At 47.3% G+C, this 10,436-nt stretch overlaps 1 protein-coding gene across 1 annotated transcript; it reads right to left on the reverse strand.

Annotated features, from left to right (window-relative positions):
* Nucleotides 1-6,020: 6,020 nt before the first annotated feature.
* Nucleotides 6,021-9,547, reverse strand: lpxn (leupaxin). Its single transcript, XM_028962387.1, has 9 exons — nucleotides 9,503-9,547; nucleotides 8,544-8,674; nucleotides 8,421-8,467; nucleotides 8,246-8,345; nucleotides 7,860-8,072; nucleotides 7,614-7,787; nucleotides 7,429-7,510; nucleotides 7,096-7,244; nucleotides 6,021-6,663 (listed from the first exon to the last, which is right to left on the reverse strand). The coding sequence occupies exons 1-9, from the start codon at nucleotides 9,513-9,515 to the stop codon at nucleotides 6,397-6,399; spliced, it is 1,176 nt and encodes a 391-aa protein (XP_028818220.1). The 5' UTR covers nucleotides 9,516-9,547; the 3' UTR covers nucleotides 6,021-6,396.
* Nucleotides 9,548-10,436: the final 889 nt, after the last annotated feature.

The following is a 10,436-nucleotide window of genomic DNA, read 5'->3' on the forward strand; positions in this document are numbered from 1 at the left end:
ATGCAAATTTCAGCACGTTCAAAACATAGAAACTTTCTGCCGTTTGCTTTTGAAATGTCGTGATTTGCCATCATGGTTACACTTGCTCGGAGGTGTTATAATCCAAATACACCACGGTATGATTCCTTCATGTTGGCCTTCAACAGACGTACTGAGGGGCAGTCCAGTATAAACTAGGGACGTCCTGGAAGTTGAACCCCTTTCACACCAGAAGGATTAAAACACTGTAAATATCCAATCTGGCCAGTTTGTTCTGGGGGGCTCTGATGACTCCACCTGGGCTTTGATCCCAGCTAATTTTTCAGTAATTAATTTAGAAGAAGCTGCAGCTTCGCGCCGGAGCATCAGGTTTCATTTCGATGTGGCTTCAGTAGCTCAGACACAATAAACAAGCAGCCAGACAGCCAATGATCAGGGAGCGGGAGCAGCGGGTTCGCTTCTTATCACCTATCTTCAGATCTAAAATGGGCCATGGCCGCTTACGGTCCATGCTGATACAGATCATATTCACTCGTATCTGATAAACTGAGGTCTTGCTGCAAAAATGTTGATGCTACATGGAATAATAAATCACTTTTTACAGTTCTGTAGTGTTGTGAAATGACTGTAAAAGTCGTGTCTGTTGTTATTAGTAAGGCTCTGCAAAAAGGTGCATTGAAAACCTGCCGCATCTCATCAACACAATAAATACTCAGATTTAGTCACTCTGGAGACAAGCCCAATGCACTTATCACCCTCAAAAGGGTCTGATCTCATCCTCTTTGAGTGTTTTTCCATGGGAACATTTTCCATGGCTGATCCTCTATGTCAGTGGTTACCAAAAATTATATTTTTTGTTTACCAAAATTCTATTTGTGATCATTAAATGTATGAAAAATGACACACCCAAAAGGATAATCCAAACTCTGTATAACCCTGTATGCTATAAAGACTCGAGTTGTAAATCTTGCCCCGGGTCGGGCTCAGGTCAGCTCGGCTCGCTCAGCAAACACAAACATTTACATTTACAGCATTTACCAGACGCCCTTATCCAGAGCGACTTACAATCAGTAGCTACAGGGACAGTCCCCCACTGGAGACACTCAGGGTTAAGTGTCTTGCTCAGGGACAAAATGGTAGTAAGCGGGATTTGAACCTTGGTCTTCTGGTTCATAGACGAGTTACCCACTAGGCTACTACCATCCCAAAACCTCCGGTCTATAGTACCTATCCTCTCCGTGTGATTATTTTATTATTCATTTTAAATTTATGTTTTATGATTTGCAATTCTCGGTCACCGTCAACAGGTCATGAATTTTAATTATCGCTAAAGAAATGCGAAATGGATGGTGACGAGATGATTTTTTTGAATCCGCACATTTTCTTTGCCGCTTAGTCCGGTGCCCGTAGGGCTTTTAAAAAAGAGCTCACGGGGTTAAGGCTGCATGGAAATGCCGCAGTAAAATCACTGACCGTGTGACTGCATCACACAGTTGGCCCGGTATGCCTGCAGTGTAAAGCAAGTAGAATAAAAACCTACAACTGCTGCTATTTTTTGCACATAAAAGTTTGTAATTAATCATTTTGTTCTTTTCTATGTATGCATGCAGGAAGGAATTGGGGTTTAGGGGTCCTGGCTTGTGTTGGGAACCATTGATCTACGTAAACGATGAACGAAATAAGAAAGATCTTACATTTACATTATCCAGAGTGACTTGCAATCAGTAGTTAGAGGGACAGTCCCACTGGACAGCAGTCCCCTTGTGGTCATCTGGTTCAGAGGTGGGTGTGTCACCCACTTGGCTACTGAATATATATCTACAGGCACAATGTGAATTAATGTGAAATGCTGATGTGTGAAATTAGATTTGATTAACTTTATTGAGAGCATTATGGAATTATGGAATAACTGCATGGTGGATTGAAGAGGCTGCCGAGGTTCTGACGTTCTAGATATCATGCACTGAGAAACATCGAGCACGAGCCACTCTCCATGACTGAGTGAGAAGCTCCACAACGTTCCACCGACTGGAGGAGCAGATTCAGCTGTTTCAACTGCTATAACATATCAAGAGTGTGTATGTGTGTGTGTGTGTGTGTGTGTGTGTGTGTTTGCTCTGTTCCGCGACTCTTCCATGCGGTGAATCTGAGATTTGTCGCCTGCACCACAGCCAGTGTCCTCTGACCATTAAGTCCTTTCCTGTCGCACCCAGGCACATGAGAGCATCTTATACAACAATCCACATCCTAATGACCCACACAATACAGGCAGCGAAAGATCTTTTGGAAGAACACATGTGAGTAAAGGAACTGAGGCTGGAGACTCTCCTCTGTTCTGCTGTAAAATGTCCACCGAAACACTCCGGACACCTAGAAAGGCATCAACTGGAACCCGCCCGTGGAAACGGTTTTCTGTTTTCTGTCTAGATGATGGGCAGCTGCTTTCATCTGTGAGGAGGCGGGACAGGAGATGCCTTTTTTTATTAGATACCTCGTGTGTGCAGGATGGAACAACAGATAATGGAAAACATACTTCCTGTAAATCTGAACGCTCGTGTCATGTAGGCGCCTGTAATGAACTCTATTCATCATTTTGCCGACCCTTTTCATCTGATAGCCTGGCCAAGCAGGCCTGTCTGAGGCCTGTAATTCCTCGAGTCCTGACGCTCTTCATCAAACTGCCGGCTCGGAGAAGACAACAAGCCGGCCGCCCCGGCGCTGGCGACGTGGAAACGGGAGGCGAGAGGACGCACGGCTCCGAGCGAGCAGGCCCGAGGCCACGGCCAAAGGCAACAGGAAGTGCTCCAGCACAGAGGAGCTAGTCATTAATCAGGTGCGATACCTGCGCCGGGCCAAAGCAAACACGGCGGCGACGCATTCCTGCGCACCTTGTCACAGGGAGGTAATTAGGGGGGTGTTGAAGTTGTCACTTTTCCTCATCCATTTCCCCTCGTTTCCATTCGCCTCGAGCATCGGCCGCGGTCGCGCCACGCCGCCTTTTACAGAACCCTGTTCCTGTGTGAGGTCACGTAGAAAAACACATTACGCGGCGTCACCGTCTTCAGATCCCGCCGGGCTTGTCGGAGCCGCAGCTCCAGCACGTTTCTTTCTGCAGATGAAACTGTGGTTCACCGCAGATGTCTTCCTTCATCCGTAAATGAATCCTGACTTTGACGAGCTCCTTGTTCCTGGGCCCAGATGAACGCTGGGCCACCGCGGTCTGCAAGGGGTTAGAATTGCGTTTCTGTGTTTGGAATATGTCTGCCGGTCAGGCTTCAGTATGTACTGAACTCTGGTGCTGGATTTCAGGATCGGACCGTGTTCCTCCTGCCTTCCAGCCCCTCTTCATCTCACAGAAGCAGCTCATCCTTCTGCACCATGAGTTCTGGTTTATGGATTGGTCCCGATTGCCCACTATGGGCGGTTGGACTCCCACCTCCGGAACGTTTTCTCCCATGGTCTTCCCAACATTTCAAACTGGGAGTTCATGGGTCAGATGGATTTATGATGGAGCCTGGTCGTAACCTAAAAGCAGAACTTGAGACCTCGAATTTCTCTTTCAGAGTATGACCAGGCTTAATCGATGATCTATGCATCTAGTTCTATGATTATTTTGTTAGAGTCCAGACAGTCCAGACTCCAAGAAAGGACCGTCATGAATGTATACATATACATTTTTTACCCAGGTTACTTTTTTTACACACGTCTGCCCCGCCCGTGGCGAGGTGACGAGTGCGTGCTGGCCGCCATGTTGACACAGTTGGTGACCGCCGCTCCAGCCGGACATTTTTGAATTTACTGGGGTTGTGCCCTCTCGCTCTGCCAAGGTGAGGCGCACTCGCCCGCTGCTACCCGCACAGGGAATATATCTGTCTTGGTACGGCGGCCCGGGGACGGCGACGGAGAGGCCACAGGCCGCTCGGTGAGGGAGTCGGGTTTCCAGCTGCCCCTCTCACCCCATTATCCTCGGCCCGGGGTCCATGTCCACAGTTGTAAACGTCATCCCGGCAAAAAGCCCACTCTTCTCCCCAACTTCACCTTTTATTCGTTCTCCATTGCCCCAGCGGACTGGACTTTTACTAAATCATTTTACAGCCTCCTCGACGTGCACGACCTTGCACTTCTCCAGAGTTTTAATCCAGAGTGATCTAATGCACCGACGACAACGTGATTTATGTGCCTTGTACATTTTTTACTCCGTGAAGTCCTTTTACTGAAGTCCTCAATGCAAGACTGTGCAATAGCTCCCTTCCACAGGCCATTTTATGTTTAGAGAATTTCATCTTTTATTGCACTGTTCCATTTTGCACACGGGGACACCGTGTCAATTTTACACTTAAAGATTTGATTTCAAGTCCCTTTCAGATAACATTTGGTCCCAATCAAAATTAGAGAAAAAATGCACTCTACGGCCAGTCTTGACATTTTAGTTAATTCTACTCAATTTAGTGTCAAATTGAGCGCGTAATGCATGCTGGTACTGATTCACACCGGGTAGAGTTGAAACTTCACACTTTTTTTTAGACTTCTACCTCTGCTTTTAGGGTTGGTTTACACCTCACAGAGTTTTAAATTATCTACTTAGGTTCACTCTCAAATACTGACGCTCCATTTTCACTGCACAGTCTGTCTGTCTTCTTTGTTGTCTACAGGTTTTGTTTGCCTTAAATAATTCTTGCTCTGCCCGTGTCCTATGTTTGCACTTTATGTTGCTCGGTTTGTTGATGTCGCACATGCAAATTATGTCAGTACATAACTTTGTTAAAATGTTACATCCCCTTTAAATGTTTCCAGGTTCCGGTGAGATTTTGTCTCGTTTCAATATTTACGGTCTAACATGTACAGTCCAGGCCAAACGTTTGGACACACCTTCTCATTCAATGTGTTTTCTTTATTTTCATGACCATTTACAATGGTAGATTTAACAAAAAGTGGAGACCTGGCCTCCACAGTCACCGGACATGAACCCAATCCAGATGGTTTGGGGTGAGCTGGACCAACAAGTGCTAAACACCTCTGGGAACTCCTTCAAGACTGTTGGGGAAGCATTTCAGGTGACGACCTCTTGAAGCTCATCGAGAGAATGCCAAGAGTGTGCAAAGCAGGAATCAGAGCAAAGAAACTAGAATATAAAACATGTTTTCAGTTATTTCACCTTTTTTTGTTAAGTACATAACTCCACATGTGTTCATTCATAGTTTTGATGCCTTCAGTGAGAATCTACCAACGTAAATGGTCATGAAAATAAAGAAAACACATCGAATGAGAAGGTGTGTCCAAACTTTTGGCCTGTACAGCATGTACCTAAAATGAAAAATAAAGTTCACATGAACTTGAACTTGAAAATGAAGCAGCTTTTACGTACTCCAAATGCATGTGCTTTTTTTAAATCAAAATGGTGGGAATTTCATACTCATAAATATAACGTTTCTTCTGCATCCTTTGTAGTGGATGCTTCACAAAGATTTTTGGAGTTTTTTCTTTATTTTGGCGTGAAATGCATGGAAGCAGTTGAGCTGCAGGTGCTCCTGATCACGGTTAATAGATCTATTATTTACAGGTTTACAGCCATTCAAGGTGCGGCGGCAGGGCGGGGGAAACGCCTGCAGCTCCGGCGCGTTCCTGGTTAATCCATCCTGGTACCAAACCTCGACGGAAACCTTCGCAGAAAGCACCTCGGCCGCTTTCAACACCTGCAGGCATTTCCTAATGATGTGTGCATGTGTGTGTTGGGAAAAAAGACGGGTTTTTAACGTCGTTTCGTGAGGTTCGCCATCGTTAGGAAACTGGGGTAATTCGGTTACACGACAAACAACGAACATCTGCAGAACATCTACCGTTTTTCCGAAAATAAACAGAATTGCACGGTCCAGAAGAGAACTGGGAACGTTTTGAGGGGGGTCAGCACTACTTTCTCATGATCACAGCAGAATGGAATAAAGCCTCTGGTCCAGCAGCACGCACGTCGACCTTTATTAACGTGATTCGGTGACGCTCTGATGGAACGGGGCGAGACCTACACTGAAACTACACAGACTACACCGAGTTCAGTTCTTTTTAATTCTTAAAAAGTCAACCAGTTGCAGGATTGTACAAGACGGACAGCAAAAACAGCACGACGGTGCCGATGGTCTTACTCATTTGCGGAGCTTAACACTCACACAGAATCCCAGGTGTCATGTGATCTGACGTACTGTCCCTTTAGAATGATCTGCGCCTGTATGCGTCATTATGTAAAGTCTGGTCTGGCCTTTATCTCGTCTCTGGTCTCTCCCCGCATAAAATCAGTGTCTGCATCAGCATCTGTTGCCACGCGTGATACCGAGCTGTGTGTGAAACCGGCAGTTTCGGTGTCAGGCTGTGAACGAGGCCCTCGACAGGCGTTGATACGGGAGGAATTGCGCCGTAAATACGGGCTCACATGAAGAGTTTGCCGTGGCACGCGGGGCAGTAGGGCTTCCCGTCATGCTCCTTGAACACGCCCTGGTTGAGCTGGCGCAGGCAGAAGGCGCACAGGAAGTGCTCCGGGTGGAACTTGCGGCCCAGCGCGCTGATGCAGCGGCCCGAGATGGGCGCGCCGCAGCCGCCACACAGGGTGCCCTGTCGAGAGTGGAAGTGCAGGTAACAGAGGGGACGGCCGTCCAGCTCATGGAAGGAGCCTTCGGTGAAAGGCTGCAGGCAGTCCTGTGGTGACAAAAAATGCTTCATTCAAAAACCAAGACTTTATCAGACAATACCGGGCAGCTGGTGGCCTGGCGGTTAAGGAAGCGACCCCGTAATCAGAAGGTTGCCGGTTCGAATCCCGATCCACTGAGGTGCCACTGAGCAAAGAGCAAAGTCCCCACACGCTGCTCCCCGGGCGCCTGTCATGGCTGCCCACTGTTCACTCAGGGTGATGGGTTAAATGCAGAGGACACATTTCACTGTGTGCACCGTGTGCTGTGCTGGTGTGTATCACAAGAGTATCATCTTTAAAGAAAGTAAAGTAGTTAAGTGTATACTGCAATCCCATAATGGGCAGTACAGGCCTTTCCCATTGATTCCTATTCTGTAAGCATCATGTCTCCTCTGTGTAGGTCCCAATATGAAATTTCCTGCAAAAAAACTGGGTCTTACTGCGCAGACAAAGCACTCGGGGTGCCATGTTCCGTTGGCTGCCGTCAGGTAGTTCTCCTTCACAGGCCGGCTGCAGCCAGAGCACTTTGGAGCAAAGAGCAGGTAGAAGTCTTTGGTGCAGTAAGGCTTACCGTCCTTCTCCAAGAACCCTGTGAGATTGAAAACAGAACAGAAAAAAACATGACTGTTTGCCCAGCACTATTTACTGAAGCAATTACATGTTTGCTGCTTCAACTGAACTGGCCCTGGGGACCGTGCGGGTCTGGAATAGTTTCTTATTAAAGGTGCTGTATTTATGAGTGAGAAGCTGTTGTTCTGCAGGGTCGCTCTCACCCTCCGTTCCGAACAGGTCTCCACAGTGCGTGCAGAAGAAGTGCTCCGGGTGCCAGGTACGGTCCATCGCGTTCAGGATGTTCTGGGGAGAAGTGTGAATTGTGTCTGTATTCTTGTGACAACAGATCAGCTGAAATGCATTATGGATGAAATCACAGAAAAATATCTTCATGTTTCTGGTTTACGTTCAGGATGGGACCCTTGCAGTAGGCACATCGCGGGGAGAAGCGCTCCTGGTAGTCCTTCTCGCAGTAGGCATTGCCATTCCTCTCAAAGAAGCCGCCAGAGCCCAGCTCCTTGTGACAGGTGACGCACACGAAGTGCTCCGGGTGCCACACCTGGCCCAGGGCAGTGAGAATCTGCAGATCCGGACAGGGGGGGTTCAACGTGATGTACAGATCTCTCCTGGGCGTGGCGTCGGCGGCCATTACCTTTCCCACAATGCATTTGCCACAGCCAGCACAGTGGCCCTTGGCAGTGGTGCGGATGCCCATTTTCTCCATGTCGGCATTCAGGCCGCCCAGCAGGTCATCGATGGCATCGGTGCTCCTCGGCTTCACGGGTTCACCCGCACCGGCCTTCTTCTCTTCCACGCTCGGCCTCGCAGCTCCCGACTTTTGGACAAGAGGTGGTGGTTCTGGAGTCTGGAACATTTTTCATTACCGACAATGACAATCGTTAAAAAAAAGTACAGAAAAATAAAGTTAAAGCATTAACACATAAAGCATTCCTTAGAACTTCATGCAGAGTTCTCCAGACTGAAGCAGGTGAAGGTGCTGCCCTCTGCTGTCTAATGGCTCCACCTGCCGGGACTCACCTCCGTGCCCAGACCCAGGAGCTCGTTCATGATGGCGTCCAGCTCTTGAGCAGGTGCGGTGCGAGCCGCCGGGCAGGCCGTGCCACGAGACGGAAGCTTACTTAGAGCGCAGGGAGAGAGAAAAGAATGTTCCTCTCGGGTCTCCTTTCTTCTCAACCTAAACCACTGGTCTCACCTGTACAGATCCGGTCCTCTGCTCGTAGAGACACCCGAGTGCTGGACCTGTGCAGATGCGAATGATGCGGAACTTTTTTACGATCAAATTCCAGACTGCACCACCATGTTCCTGCTTCTCTACCTGATGTCCAGGTCCACTTTTGGTCACATCCTTCGTCTCTGTCACGCCCGTACGGTTTTGTGCAGCACATGCTCCACCAGCATCGGCATCTGAGGAAGTCTCCACCCGAGACAACTCCTCCAGAAGCATGTCTGAAATGGCCAGATGGGGGCATGTGGTGAGCGCTACATCTGCATTTTGAAACGTCGAACCACACCCACAACACGAAAGTCGTCTCATGAAAGGTTTCTGCAGGAAACCCCCAATGGTTGATTGATTGATTGATTGATTGATTGATTGATTGATTGATTGATTGATTTATCTTTTTGCTGTTGCAACCAACCATGTCAAAAGTACAAGTACTACCGAAACTTGGCCATCCACCCGACCATAGAGAAACACAGCAGGGGGGTGGACAGGTCAGGAAGATAGGGGAAGAGATGTGAGATGCAAGAGAACATGCTGTGGACCAGGAAAAGTCACACACGCACCACTGGTTTTGTAAAGTGACGTTAAGCAATAGTGTGGGGTGCGGCTTCCTCAGGATGTGACAGCTCTGTGCCTCTGAACGGAAGTGAAAGCATCAAAAACTGTGCACCAAGCGGACTTCAGATCCAAATGATTGAGGATAATTTAGGACAAAATGCTGAAATAACCCGAAAAGAGCGCATGCATGAGGTTCTCCTTTTTAAAGTGGGTAGCGTGTAACACACCTGCCTATGAACCAGAAGACCACAAAGTCGCAGGTTCAAACCCCACTTGCTAACATTGTGTCCCTGAGCAAGACAATTAACCTTGAGTGTCTCCACAGGGACTGACCCCGTTTGTGTCTGTTAAATGCCGTAAATGTAAGAGGCAATTTTATCAAGATTTAAAAACGAAGGTAGTCTGGAACCTACATCTACATTTCCCCCATGGCATCAGCAATATGATCATTTAAAAAAATCTAAACTGCAGCAGAGGAAGAAAATTTGACCCACCTAGTTCATCCATGTTCAAAGCGTAATGTGACAGGAGGTGGGAGGGGCTTGTGCAAGTGTGTGTGTGTGTGTGTGTGTGTGTGTGTGAGATTGTGCCTAGAGCAGGATGCATGTTTCGCTGACAGATGTCACACGGTGAAAGCAGCCAGATCTCCCCTCAACTGTGGCTTCCTTTTTTTGGTTTAGGCCTGTGGAAAGTAAAAGGTCACTTCAGTTGTATACACTGTGGTGTTTCAGCACAGTTTCCATGGTGACACAACCAAAACCAGCCACTGCAATTTAGCAGAGTTGCATGATTCTTTGAATATAAATTGCACAACGTTTCAAATGTGAGGAAATTTAGTCACAGCTTGTTAAATAGGAATTTAGATTAACTTCCGTACTTGATGGGGCAGTGGCGGCCTAGTGGTTTAGGAAGCGGCCCCGTAATCAGAAGGTTGCTGGTTCGAATCCCGATCTGCCAAGGTACCACTGAGGTGCCACTGAGCAAAGCACCGTCCCCACACGCTGCTCCACGGGCGCCTGTCATGGCTGCCCACTGCTCACTCAGGGTGATGGGTTAAATGCAGAGGACAAATTTCACTGTGTGCACTGTGTGCTGTGCTGCTGTGTATCACGTGTATCAAGTTTGGCCCAAAAGTTTAGTTTTGTGGAATTTTATTCAAGATTAAATATGAGTACCTAAGTTGTCAGCTGGGTTTGCCTGATGTTATTTTTATACAGAACATGTGTATCAATAAATGGCAAAAAAAGTAAAAAGTAGAATTTAGAGTAAACCTGCAGCCAGGATCTGTCAAAACTGCTAATAGTGCAATAGGACACAGAACTGTTCAATTTTTTATTACTCAGTGTCTGTGTGTTCTTGGTGTTAGTTTTATACTTTCAGCATTTTAACTTTTAATATCTTTAGATGAATTGTTAAATCTTATATATA

This window comes from Denticeps clupeoides, chromosome 19 (assembly GCF_900700375.1).
Source record: "Denticeps clupeoides chromosome 19, fDenClu1.1, whole genome shotgun sequence".
NCBI lineage: Eukaryota > Metazoa > Chordata > Actinopteri > Clupeiformes > Denticipitidae > Denticeps > Denticeps clupeoides.